Here is a 22,180-nt window from a genome sequence, read left to right on the forward strand (position 1 = left end):
TATTTTGTTGACTTTTGTTTTTACATCACAAGCATTTCTAGATGAGCCCCTCCAGCTCAATCCCTGGGAACTGAACCCTGCCTTCTAACAAGGTAACAATAAAAACAATTGATACAGTGATTGAATATGACAATTATGTAACATTCAGTCCCTGTATTCCACTGTCACCCAATTCTTCAGAGAAGACCCAGAAAAATTTTATTTGGAAGAATAACTGTGGAATGAGGCACCTAATACTAGGAATTTTCTTTCAACTTCATTATACTTGAGGTTAGAAAGGGTGCAGGGAGCATATAATCAGATCTAGGAGACAAACCAACCACTTAAGGGGGAAGGGGTCACATAGAAATTTACTCCGAGTCCTCAATTGCTCATCACTTTTAAAAGCCCTTCACAAATAGTTAGGAGATCACTGGAGTTAGAAGCCAACACTCTGGATCAAGGAGTATTAAGTATCAAGGTAGGGGAAACCAGAAAAGGTCGGAGTTTAGAATACCAGGACCAAATCTGAAGTTTTCTACTGCCTTCTCTATGAGAGAATGAGACTAATCATTAAAAGAAAAAGCCACACTTGTGATTACCCCACAGGAGCAATACTCCCCAGGTAGAACAGACCTTAGAGACCTCCTGGTCCAAGCCCTTCATTTTGTTGATGAGAAAACTGAGTCCCCAGGAAATTAAGAGACTTGTCCCGGGTTTACAGGAATAAGTAGAAGTGTTTGGGCTTTGAACTTAGGCCCTATGACTCCATGTTTAGTGCTATATCTTAAAATAGCTTAACTATGGTAACTTCTCCCCTATGGTAGCTGACATTTCTATGGTTTGCAATGTGCTTTAAATACATAATGTCTTTATGACATCAGTATTACAGCTGTTATTATCCCTTAATGACAGATGATGGAACTGAGATTTAGAAAGGTGGTGACTTGCCAATGGTCCCACAGCTAGTAAGAAATCTTAGTTGAGATTTGAAATCAGGTTCTCTTGATCCCAAATGAAGCAGTCTATCTACCAGGCCACACTGCTTTATAACCAGACCCTGTTTCCACAACCATCAGTGTCAGAGAAGACAGGGTAGGAAAAGGCAGACATACCAGATGATCATAGATGTCTTTCTCTGGCAGGTCCTTTACCACTAAGAAAAACAAGAAAAGTCTTGTGGATACTTGATAAACATTTGTCAACCTGGGTGGGGACATCCCTAAATGATCCCTTTTAGACAAAATAATGACATAACTATAACGCACAGCCTCAAACTCCAGGGGGAAAACCATATCAAGAAGCACCAACACGGCTGCATAAGCTGGCCCTGCTCCCACTGCCTCTGTTTCTTTTCCAGGTCCTGTCATAAAATGGCAACCTGAAAGACCCAGCTCCTATTAACGAGAGACATAGGAAAGTACCCCAAAAACTGGAGCTTCAAGGCCAAGTTTGCCCCCCCTGCCTTTCACTCCCCCATACTCTCCCACATGTCATTTTATATATCCTGGAAGAAATACTCCTGCTGACTGCAGAAAACCACTTCTCAAACATTCTTTGTCCATTGACTATTTCAGTAAAGGGACATAAGACCGTAGAAAACACTTAACCTACACCCTACTAGACCGCAAAAAACAAAGAAACAAAAACCCAGAATGTTGGGGAAGAATGGCCCTGCTTTTGATGACATACTAACAAAGGATAAACAAGCAGATTAATTAATTTAGGCCAGAAACAAATCCATAAACATTTATACTACAGAAAAAGCATCCCGCAAACCCAAAGGACCCTTGAGAATAGGCAGCCTATTCTTTGCTGTCCAATGCTCTAGAATGGGCCTTGTGGGGCCTCTTTCCTGTACTTTTGTCCAACCTGCCCAGTGATGGAATAGTTTCTGGATAGTTTCTGCCTTGATGACATACAGTGAAGCAATTATATTCACAAACCCAGGTACATCTAGATTCTGATCACACTAAGATTTACCAACTGACATTTCTGAAACCAGAGCTTCCATTCCTTCTGAATTTCCTCCACCAATGTCTAAATTTATCATCGTACTAAATGTTGCTAATAATGCGCAGCTAGGTGGCATAGTGGATAAACAGCTGGGCCTTGGCATCAGGAAGACCTGAGTTCAAATGTGGCTTTACATACGTACTAGCTCTGTGACCTTGGGCAAGTCACTTACCCCATTTGCCTCAGTTTCCTCATTAGTAAAGTGGAAGTAACAATAGCACCTACCCCACAGGATGGCCCTGAAGACCAAACAAGGTAATATTTGTACAGTGCTCAGCACAGCGCCAGTTGTTGTTCAGTCATTCGCTCCTGCCCGACTCTTCATGACCCCACAGGACCATAGCACACCAAGCCCTTCTATCCTTCACTATCTCTCAAGGGTTGTCCAAGTTCATGTTCATGGTTTCTATCACACTATCTATCCATCTCATCCTCCACTGTCCCCTTTTCCTTTCACCTTCAATCTTTCCCATCATCAGGGTCTTTTCCCATGAGTCCCACCTTCTCATTATGTGGCCAAAGTTTTTAAGCTTCGGCTTTAGTGCTTGACCTTCCAGTGAATAGCCTTCATTTCTTTAAGTATTGATTGATCTGATCTCCTGCCTGGCAATAGTAGGTGCTATGTAATGCTAGCTATTATTTTCATCCATGATAGTACAGCAATGCTCAGAAATAATCTCTTGCTCGGGTTTCTAATCAGGACTCACATGGCTCACTTCACCCCTTTCTTTCCTGCCTGAGAAGCTTTTGTTGGAATAGGTTCAAGTTTCTCAGTGTGACCTGTAGATCACTGCCTCTGCAGGCCTGGAGCTCCCGAGAACTTCAAAAACTACTCCCTGCCTGAGCAGATATCCATGTTCCAAAGAGAAATGAGATTCCAACTTGCTTCCTTATGAGCCGAAGAAGAGGGCTGTCTGAAAATAACTAAGTGATTCCCTGGGAGGCTATGTTCTTCTCCATCTCTGGTACTTAACCCTGTTTAAAAGTTCCTATGATGCAATCTGATATAGGCTCTACACATACACAAGCTTTCCAAAGCAATAAAAGGAGAATATATGAAACTTTTTCCCCTAACACAACCATCCAAAAGAAATTATCTTTCCTTGGTAGTTCTCCTACTATACAAAGCATGAGAATGGTTAAAGCCATATTTTACACACATATGATACACACATAAATGTAAACACACAAAGAATTACTTCATTTTGCCATTAAAGCATCAGCTCCAGTAAGCCCTACCAAAGAGGAAAGGCTTTAAGGATAACTCTGGCGCTTGTCTGAGGACCAGTCTCGCTAAGCTCAGCAAGGTTTAGCACCAAAGAGTTGGGTACAAGATGACTAATTTTTTTGGTCATGAAATGACCAGCTAAGTATGTACAATAGGGTTTATGATCTAGGTGAAAGAAATACTCCAATGGAAGAACTCCCATACTACTGAAATCATGATGTATACATATAGAGACACACACACATACACACAAGGAAAAACATTCCCAGCACCATTCTTCATTGCCAATGAGAAATGAAGCTATTTTTAAAAAAACTGATGCCTTTGTTTTTCACTTCTAAATATATTCCTCCTCCCCCCTCTATCCAGTAGTCTTTCTTTAGAAAAACAATTTTAAAAGGAAGAGGGGGGTGAGAGAAGCAGTTCAGAAAAACCGAAGCTGGTTGGTTACTTGGTTTGTTTTTCTTTTCTTGCACCCTGGCTAATCCGAATTTTCAGTTCTCAAATAGGCCCACTGCCTAGGAAAAGGAATAACATGGCAATAGCTTCACTCCTATACCCACCACAAAATACAATCATGGCATTAGAAGTATTTGAAAAACTCCCACTTACGAAAATTTTCCATGGCCTCATTTCCTTATAGAACTGGTGTGAAGATAGAGGATAGGGTTAGAGCAGGACAGTATCAGTGTTCCAGTATTAAGAAAAACTTCATGACAAACAAGTCACCATAAAATTATTTTTTTCCTCCATGAAGGCCTTCCTCATATGACCCCTGGGAGACAGTGCCAGTGAAATATGAAAACTAGCAAGTCCTACCAAGTTAGAGAAGTTTCAAGGACAAGAATAATAACAAGGAGGAGGAGGAGAAGAATAGCCAGCATGATTATTTATTGCTTTAAGTCTTGCAAGATACTTTGTAAATATGTCATTTTATTCTCAACAACCCTGGGAAGCTATTACTCCTCAATCACCTTTGCTGGACCTTCATCTCGGTCACATCCATTAACCTTCAATGTCCCCCAAGGCTCTAACCTGGGCACTCTTCTCTTCTCCCTTTATTGCTTGTTGATCTCATCAGCTCCCATGGATTCAATTATTATCTGCATGTTGATGATTCTCAGACACATTTATCCACTTTAACTTCTCTCCTCACCTTAGTCTCACATCTACAACTGCCTACTAGACATCTCAAACTAGCTATCCCACAGACATCTTAAACTCAACATACTCCAAACTGAACTAGTTATCTTTTCCCCAAGCCCTCCCTTCTTCCTGACTTCTGTTATTGTCAAAGGCACCATCATTCACCTGGTCACCCAACAATCTAAGTGTTACCCTTGACTCATCACTCTTTTCACCTCCCAAATCCAATCTGCTCAAGTCCTGTTGGTTCTACCTTCCTAACATCTCTCGTACATACCCCGTTCTCTGCTGACATTGCCACCAGTCCCTCATCACTTCATGCCTGGGCTGCTGCAATGGCCTTCTGGTTGGCCTCTCCATCTCAAGCATCTCCTCACTCAGATATATCCTTCACTCAGCTGTCAAACTCATCTTTTTTTTGTTTTTTGTTTTTAAATTTCTTTATTAGTTATTTATTTTTATTTTTCAATGTTCACTTCAAAAATTTTAAATTTTCTCCTCCTCCCTCCCCAAGATGGTCTGCAACCTGATATAGGCTCTACATATACACAAACTGATCTTCTTAAAGAGCAAGTCTGACAACATCAACCCTGCCCAACTCCATTCAGCAAACTCTAGTGGCTCCCTATCACTTCCAGGATCAAATATAAAATCTCCTGCCTTTTAAAAGCCCATCATTACCTTGCCTCTTTCCTATCTTTCCAGTCTTATTACACCTTACTCCACTCCATTATACTCTCTGATGCTATGGCACCGGCCTCCTTGCTGTTCCTTGAACCAGACATTCTATCTTCCAACCCTGGGCATTTTCACTGGGTGCTCCTCATGCTCAGAAGGCTCCTCCTCTTCATCTTTGCCTCTTGCTTTTCCTGGCTTCCTTCAACTCCCAGCTAAAATCTCCCACTTTCTTTGAGAAACCCTTCCTGATCCCCCTTAATGCTAGTACCCTCCCTCTATGATTATCTCCAACTTCTCTTGTACCTCTCTTCTTTGTACATAGTTGTATGTATGTTGTCTACCCCATTACACTGGGAGTTCTCTGACAACGGATTATTTTTTTTGCCTTTCTTTGTACTTCCCAACATTTAGCACAGTGCCTAGCACATAGCAGGTGCTTAATAAATGCTTGTTTGATTTGACACTAAGCAGAGATCCATAGGTTTTACCAGACTGCCAAAAGGGACCATGACACAAAGAAAAAAATTTAAGAATTCCTAGATAAGATGATCTGTGGGATCCCTTTCAGCTTTGAATTTATAATAGTCTTACGCTACTAAAAACAGTCCCGATTTAGGCTCTCAATTAATAATCAATCAATAAACATTTATTTAAACTCTCTTCTAGAAGGTAAATATAGTATATATACAGTATAGAACAGAGGTGTTGAATTCTCACCCAGCTGAAGCACATTAAAATGTAACTGGGAAATACTTAACAAAATAAAAATACAATGAAACATAGTTAATACTAATTTGTGCTTTTCTAAGTCAATATGCTGGCACAGAGATCCCTCTTTATTTGAGTTTGACAACACTGCTGTAGAAAGCCCTGGATTCCAAAGAACAGGCTTCAAATCCCTCTCTGGACATTTACTACTTGTATGACCTTAGGCAAGTCACAAGTAGACTTCAGCTCCTTCATCCATAAAACAGGGGAGTCACACTAGATGTTTCTGAGGTTCCCCTCCAATTTTAGATTTATCACTCTATTATCTCAGTTCTTCGGGGCCATTTTCTCTTTTCTGCTTAAAGATTTTATTGAAAATTTAAAATTCTGCATTTCAGGGCAATCCTTACACCAGCAACCAACCTCTCAGAGTCCTCATGAATATGGATCAGAAATCTTGCATGGTTCTGTGATGTGCGTGCTATTACTGATGACCAGAGAATTTCAGGCACCTAAAGGCTGCAGTCCTTGTTTGAGCTTTGCTTTTCGTCATTCAAGCCTTCCAGTTTAGCTAGTAATATTTACATGATTTACCTGGTGATGTGGCCAGTGGTTGTTAGGTTTGATGGGAGTGGAAGATCCAGGGACTGAACAGGGTCCATGACTGCATACCCCAAGCTGGAACTCTTTAAAACTAACTCTACCATCACCATCTTGGTCCAGTTTGTTAAACAAATCCTCAAGTTCCTAGAGAAAAGACACTGAAAGTCAGAATTAGGAACATGATCTCTGTGTATTGCAGCCATATTTGTTTTAGGAAGTCCAAGATGTCTTTTCCCCTCTCTCCTATAACCCAGATAGTAACATGGGGAAGTATGTCCACAGACTGAAATGTGGTCTGCTGAGTTTTTACCATTACACAAAACTTTTAGAAACTCCTTGTAACAGGCAATTTTTGTGGCACAATCAGTTAGCATATTCTACTATTAAGTGAAAGGTTGGTTTCTATCTTCCTTTTTACTTAGAAAACTTCTCAAAAGCAATTCTTTTAAAAAATTCTGCATTCATTTTGAGCTTAAATACAAAAAGACAAAGAACATTTTCATGCACGTAGTACAACATTAAAAGAAGATTCAGTATAAAACCATAAGTTTCTATTTCACACTATATGCTTTTAAAAAAAAATGTAATAAATACCATGCATCATTTTCAAAGTTACGCTGCTTTTCTGTGCTTTCTTCTCTGCTGTGCACTTTTTTTCTCCCTCCCTCCCTCCCCTGCCCTAGAAAAGGCTACCATTAGACACAAATATGTGTATAATATGTAAAACCATACTATCCATATTTCTATTTATCAGTTCTTTCTCTGGATGTGGGTAGCATCTTCATATGTCCTTTGTAGTTGATTTGGGTATTTATAATACTCAAAATGACTTAGTTGTTTAAAGCTGTTCTTAGAACAACATTGCTTTTACTGTGTATAATGTTCTCTTGGCTCTGTTCATTTCACTCTTCATTATTTCATACAAGTCTTTCCATGCTTTTCTAAAGTCAACCAGTTCATCATTTCTTATACCCCAGTAGTATTCCATCACAGTCATATACCAAAATGCAATTCTAAAAATGAGAAACTTCAATAAAAAAACCCTCTAGATTGTAGTACAGTGGAAAGAGTGCCGAAGGACCCTGCCAACACACTGCTTGTGTGATGTTGGCTAAATCTCTTAATGCCTCAGCTGAGTCATCTGTAAAAACAAGGAGCTTTGTTGTTTAGTTGCTTTTCAGTCACGTCTGACTCTTTATGACCCCATATAGGATTTTCTTGGCCAAGATATTGGAGTGGTTCTCCAGTTCATTTTACAGAGGAGAAACTGAGGCAAACAGGGTTAAGTTGACTTGCCTAGGGTCACACAGCTAGGAAGTATCTGAGGTCACATTTGAACTCAGGACGATGTGTCTTCCTGACTCCGGGCCCAGCGCTCTATCCACTGCTCCACAAGGCCATCTGACTAGATGATTGACAAGGTCCTTCCCAGCCCCAAATCTAGGATTCTATAAATTGAAGTCAATAAGCATCTATGCAACAAGGCTTCTTAATAATGCTTTTTACCTCCAAGCATTTAACATTAATTTCATTGTTTATCAGAACCCATTCTATCACCAGGCCATGCGTAGCTATGCTTCTTATACATCCTTCCTTTAGTCTCTGCACTTGGGACCTCACTCTGAGCTGTGAGACATAACAGAACTTTGAATCCTTCAAGAATCCAGCAGAGTGTTTGTAAATCACAGCATGAAGCCGATTTCAGGCTGTCTTACCTCTTTTTCAAGTTCTTGCAGTCCAATGTTCTTACAAACTGTTGCCAGCTCTTCTTCATCGAGATAACCACTGCTTCCAACTCCAAGTTCTTCCCAGATTCCCCGGACCTGGTTCTCAGTTACATCTAGGGAAGCATTGGGGGACTTTGGGCAATTCCCAAATACCTCAGGGTTCCAGGTTTGGCCTGCAAATCAAAGAGAAATAAAGCCATTCAGGTAAATATTTGAGAAATTTTAAAATGTGAGAGAAACTTTTTCACAAACTTTCTCACTGAGAGCCATAGAATTACCAAAATATTCAGAGCAACCCTTTTGTGGGGATAGCAAACAGCTAGAAACAAAATGAGTTCCCATTAACTGGGGAATGGTGGAACAAATTATAGCGTGAATGTTATGGAATACTATCACAATATAAGAGGTGAATATGACTATGAAAAGATAAGAGAAACTTGAGGAGACTTGCACGCATGATATGAAGGCAGAATCAGAAAGATAGTTTATACAACTACAGTAATATAAAGGAAAATAATGCTAAAAAAAAAAAAAAGGATGAGAACCCAGATCAACACAAGAAGACCAATTCTAATTCCAGCAGACTGATGATGAAACATATTTCCTTCTTCTCAACAAAAAGGTGGTAGACCATAGGAACAGGTAGAGGCATCTGCTATCAGACTGAGGCCAATGTTTTTACAGATTTTGTTTCATTGTACTTCAACATTACAATATACATATGGTTATATTGGTGAGAGATTACTGGGAAATGACAGCAATGTAAAAAATAAATCAACAAAGTCTAAAAAAATCCCATACTTAGGTAAGATATAAACATACAAAAAAGAACACTATATATTAAAAATAGACAAATTTTGGTTAAAATGTCTTTTTTCCTTTGATTTTACCAGCTAGTGTCTCAGAGCTCAATTTATTCACAGGGTATATCTTAGGAGAACACAAGGGCTGCAGATGTATTAGGATGTATGTGTGAAGGAAATTTAAATTATCTTACAACTTGTTTCTGCATATAACCACTGCTGAGAGCAACAGACATGTGGACTCAGGCTAGGCCTGCTGAGTGGAGCAAGAACAGAGGCAAGATAGCAAACCATTAGGTTCCAAGCCGTACTTCTGCCTGAGTGATCTGAATGTGTCCTGTGAAGGCATTCCATGGTCTGAGTTATGTGGATAGACCGGGTTGTACTAAGAAAATTAAATCTATTTGTACATGCACAACACACAAGTGACACTGAAGTTTATAGATTAAAAAAACAGGAAAGGACGCAAATTGATCTAAATGATCTCTGAGGACCTTTCCAGGTCTAAAATTCTAATTTTCAAAGCGCTGAGGATTTAGGGATTTATTTCCCAGGGTCAGTAGAAAGTCAAATTTTAAAGAAACATCTAATTATTCTGTAGTTATATATGAGTGTTAGTACACTTGCTGTGAGCTCTGAGCTATAAGGTAAAGGCTCCCTTACAAGTCTATAAAGGAACCAGTTTAAAACAAATCTAAACCTGTTCCTCAGGAAAAGGTCACCTAAATGTTTTGGGGCTGGGTTTCTCCTAAGGGTGTAGGCAGTTTTGTGACTGAATACCTCTCATACAATGGCCTTTTTCTACCATGCCTGGTTGAAGTATAAAAGTCTACCAATGGAAATATTATGAGTGGAATAGGTCTCCCTTTTCTTTTTCCTTACTTCACTCAGCATGTGCTATACTGCCAGGTTTCCACTCTACAGCACAAGATGCCTGTCCCTGCCTAGGCTCATCACTTCTCTAACCTCATCACCAGGCTGCTAACTGAGGCCTTGACTGACACCACCCCCCTCATCCCCTGCTGTCCTCCGTCCTGGAGGACTGGTGGGCAGAGTGCCAAACGTTTCCCAAGGCCTTCCTGGATGGAGGGCAGAGCCCGCACTTCTTGATTCACTGCCCTTTGCATCCGCTCCTCCGCCCAGTGTCCTTCCCCTCATTTCCAACCTCTTTTTGTGTGCTGTCTCCCCCCAATTTGATTGCAAGTTCTTTGAGGGCACAGAGTGACTGTCTTTCTTTTTATTAACTGTATCCCCAGCACTTAATCGGGCCTAACACCTACTTAGGCTTTCTAACAAATGTAGATTGGATTGGATTGATTTTTTTCTTACTCAAAGGAGTCTGACTTTTACAGAAACAGAAATAGAAAGAGTATGCTAATGGCAGCTAATTTTTAATTTCAGAGAAAATACAAGTTCAGTGTCAGGTGCCTGTGCTGGTTGGCCAGGCTTCTCCCTTTAAACTCTACAGGACTGATGTCAGGAGGTAAGCCCAAGGTGTCCATCAACATGCAGAGAAGCTAAATATCCAACCCTGATGTTCATTAGTCCTTGATGGCCTGGATTTGATAAGGCAGAGTGAGGCTGCTTCAAGTTACCAAGCCAACATTAGGGACTGGTATTTGTTATAGAAACCCCTAAAAAATTGGCTCAGATAACCTGGAGTAGGAAAACAAACAAAAAACACTGGACTTGAATCAAGTCTATTAGCTTTGTGACCTTGGTTAAGTCATTGCCCTGACTCTTGGCCTTGGATTTCCTCAACTACAAAACTAATGAAACTGGGTGGGGGGGTGGGGCGGGGAATGTGGAATACATTATCTCTGAACTCTCTTTCAGTACTAATGTTCTGGGATCTATAGATGCCTCTTCAAAGGTCCAGTAGTCTTAAGATCCTTTAAGCCGATGGCCACAGGTACATAGTTTTAGAATATCCCTTTGGAATCAGATTCTGCTGACAGTCACCTTGAGGAAATGTAGATGTCTTCGGTGGTTTTATAAACAGTTTTTGTTTCACTGTTCTTCCCCAAGAAGAAAGCCACGTCCTTAGAGCATTCAGGTGAACCCATCTCCCTTTAGATGTAGTATGGCCACTATACCTTAGGCAAAGCTTCTGTGCCATAATATTAATTCTTTAGAGTCAAAAGATCTCAGTAGCCTGAGCTATACCGGCTTTCCCTTCTCCGATGCATCCTACACATGGCCCTAAACTAATCTTCCTCCAAAACTACTTTCCTGGGGTCCCTCCTATATTCAAAAAGCTTCAATGGCTTCCTGTTTTTTTACTATATCAGCCAAAACTCTACTTCTTAATAATTTTTCCCTGTCTTTCAAAGTTCCCCATAAATAGTCCATGCTATCTATCCAACCTTCTTTTTATCTATATCCTGACACTCTCCCTCCTTCCACTTTAGTCTGACTAGTCTGTTTACTGTGTTATCAACATGCTAGTGCTAAGTCCTCCTTCCATGCTTGCACTCATGTTGTTCCTCCTGTTAGAAAAGTGTCCCCATCTGTTCTCTGCCTATCTAAATCCTACCCATCATTTAAGGCTCAACCTAAATCTCGATCCTCTATGGAGTCTCCCCTCTTCAATTATTTTTCTCCACTGAATTCACACTGTGTGTATAGCATGCACATAGCAATCGCCTAATAAATGTTTATTGAATTGAATTATATTCTGTATCAAATAATTTAATATTTAATGATATACTAGCTTGTCTCCTTTACTATCATTTCATGAATGTTAATCTTGTCTTCCTAACTAGATGATGAGCTTCTTGAAGGCAAGAACCATGTTCTGAAGTTCTCTATTCCTTTGGTTGACTAGAATCCTTCATGCAAATCCTGCTAATATTTTCGCCTTGGGTAAATCAAATGAGCAGCTAAGTGGCACAGTGGATAGAGCCAGGCCTGGAGTCAAGAAGAATCATCTTCCTGAGTTCAATTCTGGCCTCAGTTACTTACGAGCATATGACCCTGGGCAAGTCACTTATTCTTGTTAACCTCAGTTTCCTCATCTGTAAAACAAGCAGGAGAGGGAAGTGGCAAACTACTCCAGTATGTCCAAATGGACTCACAAAGAGTCAGACATGACTGCAAAAAAAAACGACTGAACAACCAACATCAAAAGTACTTAGTGTACTCTTACCTCACCCTGCGGTGTAGCTAGTTGGACAATCTTGAAGGATTGATTGGAGCACTCGCTACCTTAGTACTCTCAGACCAAACAATGGCCAATTTATTACAAATGAGGCAACAAGTTTCATTCTTACCTTGTGTTTCAAAAGTCTTGTTCTGGGGTTCTTTAGCACTTTCAGCTTCTTCATCTGACTTGAGACTCTGTGAAAAAATTAATGGAAAAAGAGAATGTCTAAGTGAAGGGAAGAGGCTAGAGAGAAATGCAGTGTGGCTTAATTGTGGAGAAAGTCTGGTATAAAAGGAATTCAAACCCGAACAAATCAATTAAGTGGTTTCAGGAAACAAGAATGAAATTTCAAATCTTTGCCAGTGTTTCCTTTATCTTTATTAAGGGTGCCCTTAGAACAGGCATTCTTAATCTTTTGGAATCTTGTACCTAGGGCAGCTAGGTGGCACAGTGGATAGAGAAAGCCTGGAGTCAGGAGGACTCATCCTCCTGAGTTCAAATCTGGACTCAGATACTTTCTAGCTGTGTGACCCTGGGCAAGTCACTTAACCCTGTTTGCCTCAGTTTCCTCATCTGCAAAATGAGCTGGAGAAGGAAATGGCAAACCTCTCCAGTATCTTTGCCAAGAAAACCCCAAATGGGGTCACAAAGAGTCAGACACGACTGAAACAAATGAACAGCAACAACAATGGGGAAAGCATTAGTTCAATATAACCCTCTGTCAGTCTGGTGAAGTCTAGAGACTCCTTCTCAGAATGATGTTTTTTAAATGGGTAAAATAAAATGCACAGGATTACAAAGGAAACCAAATATGCTGAAATACAGTTATGAAAATGTTTTTAAAAACACAGACACAAGAAGTTCATGGACGCTGGGTTAAGAACCCCTCCCTTAGGGCCTCATATTTAACAAGACTTCCCATGGTACGTAGTATAGAAATTGGCAAATGCCAGAAATCAAGGATTGACTTATTATTCTATTGATTTTCTAGACATAAGAAAATGATGGAGAAAATGTTAATAATGCAATTAAAAATGTGCTGTGCACATAACCCTCCCCCACCCCCCTCCTCAAAGAAAACCAATTGTTTAATATTTACCAGCTTCCCCCGCCTTCATTACTGGAAGTTACGCCTCTCTTAAGTACCCAAGGTTGAACTTAAGTCTGTTAGAGACAGCATGGCGTAAAGCAACATGGTCTGGTAAAATACTGGCCTTGGAGTCAGAGGAGTGGACCCAGTGGATGTTAGTGGAAAGAGGATCCAATTAGGACAACAAGAGAGGGCAAATGTAGAGACCGTGTGATGCAATGGAAAGAGCATCCCATTTTGACAGAGGAGCTGGTATACAGTGTAGTATCAGAGGACCTGGGTTCAAAACACGTTTGCTACTTCCTAATCTATGTGACTTTGAGCAAGTCTCAATTGGCTTCAGTTTCCTCATGTAAGAAATGAGGGGGGTTATATAACAAAATGGTCTGACAATATATACAATGTTCCATGCTCATAGTTATCTACTCCTAAGTTACAGAATTTTCCTGGTATCTCCGTAACCTTTTGATCTCAAGACACAGAGGGAATCACTCAAGTTCCCCCCACTAAAATGACCTCTAGTTCCATCATACACTTGGTCAGTGCTAGTCTGCTACCATTTGGCATTGCTTACATTCTTACCTACTGTCTACTGCTGGTACAGGAATAACCCTAGTTAATAAAATACAATTTATCTTTTCAGCGTGCTCATAGCTCTATGATCATTCTCTCAGGGACACAGACTGAGCCCCTCTGACACCCAAGCTAGCACTCTTTCCAAGCTACCACAATGCCCTTCACTGGATCAGCATATGATGGCCAACCAGGACAATTTGGGTGAATTTGGGAGGATCTGAATTATTTACTTTGCCAGTTAAAAGCCAAAGTCAGCGGTAAATGTCTGGTGCTCATCCACAAGGCTGGAAGTGCATGCCCTCACGTGTTCTAGATGATTCAAGTATGGAGAGTCTAGCCACCTGTACTTTAAAATTACTTGCCATGAAGCTGTAACCATCAGGGATTCCCACCACAACCACCACTACTTCCTCAGCACATAAGGTTTCACTGGGTGCTCAGTTATTCTACAAGGAGTGAAAATAGAGATTTTCACCCAGTCCTAAAAGGGAGTGACTAGTCAGACAATTCACAGCAGAACTTTCACTGTCCCCCTGATCCCAAGCTGTAAGGGGTCTTTGGCTGCTGTGACATCACCAATGATATCACAGAGGCATGAGTAGCAGAAGGAAGAACTGGATAATGGAACACACTATAATATTAATTAAGTTGGGACTTTTTTACTGTCTTCCCTTTTGGAGTGCTAAAGTAATCAAGTGCCTTTGATTAAGTCTTACTAGGTGAGAAGCCCCAGGCCCACACCATTTTGCTGATTAGCTGTGGAGCCTTCGACCCTAAGAAGGGTATGTAAACTCAGAGGTTAACATTTTGTTTAGGGCTCTCACCCACTGGAACAGTGTCATGTGACTTGACCAGAAGAGACTCTGGGTAGCCGTTGTTAAGAGCCCCCCAGCTTGAAAACCCAGATGTTGGTGCTTCCCTGGTAACTATATACTGAGACGTTGGACAGAAAGCTAGATGCCTGTCTACTGGTTTGTGTTATTTGAATTGCTGATATTTCCTGTTTGTATTTGCTCTGAAGTTCAGGGTGCTGGCTTTTCCTCCTAAACTAAGTGAATGATATATGTATGTTTGATTAAAGTAAGATTGTAAACCCCTTAAAGTTGCTTTCCTTAGAGAAGCAGATCAAAAAACCTGTGCTGGCAGCTCTCGTTGCTGGTCTTGTTGGGTCTTACACCTCAGCAGCAGCTGCAAGCAGCATTGTTATTACACCCACCTCAACACTCTCCAAAGAGGCTGATCGCCTCAGTGGGCTTTTCACATTAGCATTTATTTGCTGTTCTTGAAAAAACTTGGTTTCAGCCTCAGGATCTTGTAGCTCAGGTCGGGACCGACGACCATACCACTTGGCTCCATTCACATACTTTGGCTGAACTTCAGCTGGGCCAGCTAGGAAGAAAAACCAGGAAACTTGAGAAATATTTTTAAAGGGGAAAAAAAAGCATCTGAGCCTAAACATTCCCAAATAATGCCTCTTTAAAGTCTCTTCTTAGGAAAGTAGCAAAATAAAAACGAAAAAACCTTCAAAAACAGGACATATTGGCTGATCTCCAGTGATCAGCCCGTCAGCATGTTGTTCCGTTGACATAATTAATAAACTCCTTTTAATTTTCAAAAAAAGAAAATGCCATATAACTTTAGAAGTCTGCCAACAGCTTATTATTCACTTTACATTTTAAAGCTAAATTTTGAGGCTATGAGATCTAGTGAATATAGGTCGGGATTGACTCCAGAATAGTAGTAATATATTAATTAGCTCCAACAAATGGTTAAATAAGTGCCTTTGAAATTTACCAACATGTCAGAAAAGGCTCAGGATTTGCTTTGTGGGGTTTCTAGTGACCCCTAGAATCCTGTGTGCCTTCCCCTAACTGATTTCAGCTAAAACTGCCAGGGCCAGAATTTATTGTTGTTCGGTCTGGTCTAACTCTTCATGATGCTGTTTGGTGTTTTGTTGGCAAAGATAGTGGAGCGGTTTGCCATTTCCTTCTCTAGCTCGTTTTACAGATGAGGAACTAAGACAACAGGGTTAAGTGACTTGCCCAGGGTCACATAGCTAATAAATGTCTGAGGCCAGATTTGAACTCGAGCAGATAAATCTTCCTGATTCCAGGCCCAACCCTCTATTCACTGAGCCCCACTAGTTGTCCCAGGCCAGAGTTTACTTCAACCCAATTGCAGCGATGATATGGAATGGAGGAGAAACATAGGAAAGAGGAAAATCTGTCCGTAAAGGAGAAGATGAATTTTACAGATTTGAGGCAATGAGGTAATAATGGGGCGGGGGGCACCTTGAAGAAGAGCGGCAGAGCAGGGTGAAGACTAGGTTAGTAGGAAATCTAAACATATTTGGTCAAATACTTATCTAGCCTTCCCTATTAGGTGGGCAAGATCCTTATGATCACTGAATGCTGGAAATATTTTTTTTTAAATATCCAATAGTCTCTGCCCTCAAGGAATCTAATAGGGAAGATGTGACAGGAACACAAGTAAGTATCACGCCTGACAGAATCATTATACAAATATGGAAATTAGGTACTACAAGAAATAAGTAGCAGAACCAGGATTCAAACTCAGGACCTCAGACCCCAGAGCTGGTGCTTTTCTATTATGCCACACTGCCATGAAAAAGGTCAAAAAAAGAGACCCGAAATGCTCCAATAAAATTTCAAGATGTGGATATTACTTTCCCTCGGGGAATTAGGCTGTGTTCCATGAAAGAAAAAAGATCCTTGAAGAAACACTTTTCAAAAGGTAGAGATGTGCAGAGAGTGGATGCCAAACATGAGGGACCACCTATTCAAAGGTGAGAGAGGATGAGATGAGAATAGGGAAGAGCTTAGGCCAGTGTTGATGGAATGTAGAGTTCTTTAAGAGGAGTAATATGAAATAAGACTGGTACGGTGGGTTACAGTCAGGCTGTAGAAAGCCTTAATTACTGAGCTAATGCTATGGATTTCCTGTGTGACCCTGATCAAGTCATTACTCTGAGTTTTTTTTTAACCTTACAAGCAATGGGGAACGAATGTTTTTGAGCGAGGGGATGGTGTGGTCAGGCTATCCAATGGTATCAACCTTTTGGAAGACATAATTGGATTTGACTTTAGATGCCAGGAAAAAAGAGATGGCTAGCTGATTATTTTCAAATAAGGTGAAATTTGTTATGCTTATTTTGTTGTAGAAGTTCCTTATATGAGTAAGAAGAATTATAAATAAAAGGAAGTCAGATGTCAAGTGGGATGGTGAAGGTGTAGGAGGCTCACGGGAAAGAAAACTGAGGACAGTGTTACACAAGGCCCTTGTGAATCATCAAATATACTAGGGAAATAGACTTGTTAGGCAATCTAATTTTGGCAATACGTTCGATTTTGTTCCCTAGTAATGAATCTAAACTCATTTCTAAAGTTTGAGGTATTAGTACTTCTGCAACTAGAGAATAATCTATTATCTAAAAACATCACATAGCAAGCCAGGATTTTTTATGCTTTTTAGTTTCAATTTTCTTCCCTTAATTTCATTTCCTTGCTCCTGTTTAGTTTATTCCTAGCCCTGCCCATACTTCCCAACCAGTCAATGATCTTCTTATGATAATGAGTTGCCCAGAAAAACCCACATATTTTCCACAGCATCTCAAACTTGATCTCATCAGAATAGTACAGAAAAACATCCCCTCCCTCTTTCATGGCCAGATGTTTTTGAAAAATGAGAGGCAGCTAGGGTAGTGACAAGAGTGCTGGACTTGAGAATTAGAAGATGTGGGTTAAATTCCTCTCTCTGTCTCTTGATAGCTGCATGAACTTAAGACCAAACATTTAACCTCTCTACGTCTCAATTTGTTATCTGTAAAATGAAGGCATTAGACCAGGTGGTCTCTAAGGTCCTTTTCAGCTCTGAATCAATATTAATAGGCATCACTTTAGCGTGCATGACCACACAAGAGAATGAGAAAAAATGAGCTGTAGAGAAGAAGGTAATTTTACCAAATTCTCAACTGTTAGACCATAACTGAATTTTAAATCTGGAAAGCATCAGAGAGACCATCACGGCTGCATCCTTCATTTGACATATTAGGAAACCAAGGCTCAGAGAGATAAAGGGGCCTCTCTAAAGTCACACAGCAAGTAAGTGTTGTGAGTAGCAAAGACAAGATCAGAGCTCCAGTCTCCTAACAAAGCCTGGTCCTTTCAAAAAAAAAAAAATAGATTTTTTTTTTCAGTTATCAAACATTCACCTTTTTCTCCCTCCCACTTCCCTCTACTCAGAAGGAAGGAAGGAAAGAAGGGAGGAAGGAAAGAAAAGGAACAAATGAACAAACTCCTTTATCACATAATCTACAGTTAAGCAAAACAACTTCCCATATTAGTCGTGGCTGAAAATATACTTCTTATTTTCCATCAATCAAAATCTGATCCTTTTCCATATGTGACACCACCTTCATTTGTATATGCTTGTGTGCGTGTGTACGTGAATGTGTATGTGTGATATAATACATAATGTGGATTCAGCAGCAGGGATGACCTTCCTGCAGCACAGACCTGACAAAGAGTGCTAGACTTGGAGCCAAGAGAAACTTGGGCTCTAATCCCTCCTGTGACGCTTACTAGCTATCTTTAAGCCTCAGTTTCCTTAACTGTAAAGCAGGAATAATAATACTTATAGTGCTTATCTCTCAAAGTTGCTGTGAAGATCACATAAGACAATTTATGTTAAATACTTTTGAGATAATTTATGTAAAATACTTTGCAAACTTGAAACAGTAAATAAACTACTGCTATACAACAGGTACCACTTAGTTTTCTAAGCTTTAGAATAATAATATGTCTCTTCATAGAGGTATAAAATAATGGCATAAAGTAAAGGGAATGAAAGATAAGAGAACAGAGGGGCTGGGTAGGAGGCAGGACAAGGTTTCTTAAGAAGGAGTGGGCTAGAAGAGGAGGAAGCTGGGAGTACAAAAAACATGCTAAAAGGGTGAAGGGTAAGGGAAGTAAAAGACCAAGGACAAGGTGCAGAAGAAGGGGGAGGGGGGACCAAGAAGTCATGAAGGAGATGAGCAGTGGGGTTGGAAAGTCAAAGGAAAAAGGAACTTCGGGGAGAAAATATACTTCAGCTTTGGAAAGAGAAGTCTGGTACATCTTTATCACATTTTTCATGAGTTTTTTTCTTTGTTTTTTAACCCTGACTTGTGGAAACAAGTTCATATCAGGCCTAGAATTAAGTGGGAGTTCAGCAGGAGTACCTTTTTGAATGGGGGTACAGAGTCGAGTGCTGGGAAGTTCATCCTCAGCTGCTTTGACAGGTGGAGCGGCAGGCACTGCATCTGAGCCAGTTAACTGTGGATAATTTGGAAAATCTAGGCAAACCACAAAAAGTTCAAAAGCAAGGTAGATTATAATAGTGATAGCAACAAACTTCTGAAGTTTAGGTCTTCCCATCCCTTAAAATCCTACCGTCCCATCAAACTACCATCCTATATCTCTTTTTCTTCTCATTACTAAATTCCTAGTAATAGTAGTCTGTACTGTCCACCTCTACTTCCTCATAAACCACTTATTTCTCAACCTCTGGCAATCTGGCTTCTGATCCCCACAAATTCTATCACTCAGTAAACACTTATTAACTACCTACTATGTATACTCAGCCCTGGGCTGGGCTCTCAGGATACATAAAAAAGGTGAAAAGTCTCTACCATCAAGGACCTAACAGTCTGGGGAGGCGCAAACACTCGACTGAAACTGCTCTGTCAAAAGATATCTGTGATCTCTTAATTACTATATCTGATGATCTGTTCTCAGTCCATATTGTCCTTGACCTCTGTGTAGCCACTGACTGCGGCCATACATCACTTTACTCATAGGCTCTCCTCTCATCAGGCATCCGAACCTCATGTTGTGTTCCTTTCAGCCCTGGTACTTCTGGCCTGGCTCACCCCACCCCTCTGCATCCTGCTTGATGAATGCCTAGATGTCCCATTCACTAGAAGACTTCGGCAGAGGATCACTTCCCCCCGGTTATCTTCTTGCTAGCCATCTTGCTGCCAAGCTTCATACCTCCTGGCTAGCCCTCAAAACCCAGTGTGAACGCTACCTTCTTCAAAAAGCTTTCCATGATCCTCAGCATCTTTTACTTTTCCAGACTAGACTATGAACTCCAGGAGAGAAGGGTCAGTGTCTTATCTAAATTTTTTATCTTCCTCAGGACCTAGCCCAGTATGTAGTATATGTTTTAAAATGTTTATTTACTAGAACTGATTATAAGGGAATTTCCCTATCAGGGCACTCCCTTATACTTTCATCACTCTAAATAATGCCTTCTTTAATCCAAGATAGTGCCATACAGCAGCACTTGGCAAGGAAATGAATTTGCCTTTCCATACTTCCTGTTAATATATCATATACCTAATTTCCTATCTTCCTTCCCACACCACATTAATGTTAACATTGTCTCACTCCTCATTTCTCTCTGGGGCGAGGGGGAATACAAATTGATTTTCAGTATTCCTATCAGGTGTGGGTGTATATTGTGTATATTATGATAGATATTTCCCAAACTGAAGAATTAAGGCATGAAGTAATTAAATGATTTACTTCAAGTCACATAGTTATTCAGCATTATGGCCAAGATTAGAATCAAGGGTACCAGATTCAAAGGTCCATGCTGTCTCTCTAACAGATTACATTATTCTAGAACTTGGATCATAACAAGTGTTTGCAACTGGGGAGTGAAGCAGAGTAAGGATTAACCACACAATGAAGGAATGACATTGAGTAGAATTTCATTTAACTTCTTATTTACTGTCAAGATGTTAGGAGACACTCTGTTTTCCAGAGCTAAGACCCAGCAAGCAGTCTGTGCCCTGAGCTTGGCATAACAACAATCCTTTGCACTCACTCTCTGGATGATCTCAGCCACAGCAAAATCTCAGAATTGTTTCATATAATTATTGTATTGCTTTGACCAGCACCAAGCGTTCTCTGAACTCAGACAAGTTTAGGTCATGAAGCCCTGTTATGAATCAAACTTGGCAAATTGCTGTTGTTACCCCTCATTGTCAGGGCTACAGTTCTACACAACCAATGGTGTAAGAATTGATATCTCCCCACACTGCCTCAGGTCTCCTCCCCACTAGGGGCGGGGCTCCAGCACATGAGTCCTTGCTTGCAAGCCATTTCCTTCACTTTGAAATTAAATTTCTGTTTGATTCCTGACTCTCCTGTCTCTGCCCTGTTTTGTTTAGCTCTAGCCACCCACAGGTTAGCAGCCAGTTCTGTCTGGTTGATATTACCAACCTGGTCATAGTTTCCAAATGTCTGAAATTGGTTACTGTTGTAGGATCCTCTCAGAATCACAGATTCTCAAAACTGGAAGGGACCTCAGAGAACATTTACTTTAATATCTACCTGAACAAGAATCTATCTTACAATTTTACACAGATCCCAGGAATAAGGAGATTAGAATCCTTCTGTACTCTGCTCTGGTTAGACCATTATTGGCATCACATTTCAGAAAGGAAACTGATGATCTAGAGCATTCAAAGGCAGTAACAGAGATGGAAAAGTCAACAGATAGTTAAACATTTATTAAGCATCCACTTTTGCACTGGGAATACAAAAAGAGGCAAAAGACAGCCCCTGATCTCAATGAGCTCACAATCTAACAAAAGAAGGGCCTCAAGGTCATGCCATCTGAGGATTCTGTGAAAGCACTGGAGATGCTTATCCTTGAAAAAACTCTAAGGTTTGGGGGGCATGACATCTAATCTTTAGGTATCTAAAAGACTTTCAACTGGACTGAAGATAAGACTTGTTCTCTTTGACCCCACAAGGGAGAGCAATGGGTAGAAGTTACAAAGAGGCAAAATTAGGTTTGAGGAAAGGAGAAACTTCTTGAGAGGTAGAAGATGTCTCCTTATTGGAGGTCTTCAAGCAGAAGCTGGATGATCACTTCTTGGGTATACTGTAGTAAACATTCTTTTCTGAGGTATGAGTTGGACTAGACAGACACTAGGCTATTATGATCCCTAATGAGGAGATATCCAGCCTTTACTTGAAGATTCCCAATGTTGGCAAACTCACTACTTCCCTAGGCAGCTTACTGCACTTGAGAACATCTCTAATTATTATGAAATTTTTCCTTACATCAAACCTAAGCTTTCCTCTTGCAACTTCTTTCTATTATACCCAGTTCTCCCTTTTGTAGCCAAGCAGAACAAGCCAAATGTTAGCCCCTGGAGAAAGCAATCATATTTTTTCAAGTCTTCTGCCTGAAACAGCAGAAAGAAAATGAAGCTCACTGTAATTTAGCACATATATTGCATGAACAATCAGTGTCTCTTTCAGCATCAGGGCAGCTTGAAACAGACAGGCTACGAATTTGCCAAGGCCATAGTTTATCAACAGAGAAATCAGCATTTTGACTTCATGGATTTCTATTAAGGGCATTCTGCCATGTGGCCTCTCAGAAATCATATCATATGAGTAT

General features: G+C 40.4%; 1 protein-coding gene across 1 annotated transcript in view; it reads right to left on the bottom strand.

Moving 5' to 3' along the window:
- NINL (ninein like) overlaps positions 1-22,180 on the bottom strand; it is a 123,012-nt gene that overhangs the window by 86,208 nt on the left and 14,624 nt on the right. Inside the window, exons 3-7 of the mRNA XM_036752359.1 lie at positions 18,939-19,052; positions 14,916-15,088; positions 12,161-12,227; positions 8,074-8,258; positions 6,350-6,502 (exon numbers count right to left, since the gene is read on the bottom strand). Of these exons, the coding sequence (XP_036608254.1) occupies positions 6,350-6,502; positions 8,074-8,258; positions 12,161-12,227; positions 14,916-15,088; positions 18,939-19,052 (692 nt within the window). The remainder of the gene's footprint in view (positions 1-6,349; positions 6,503-8,073; positions 8,259-12,160; positions 12,228-14,915; positions 15,089-18,938; positions 19,053-22,180) is intronic.

This window comes from Trichosurus vulpecula, chromosome 3, assembly GCF_011100635.1.
Source record: "Trichosurus vulpecula isolate mTriVul1 chromosome 3, mTriVul1.pri, whole genome shotgun sequence".
In the NCBI taxonomy this organism is placed as follows: Eukaryota; Metazoa; Chordata; class Mammalia; order Diprotodontia; family Phalangeridae; genus Trichosurus; species Trichosurus vulpecula.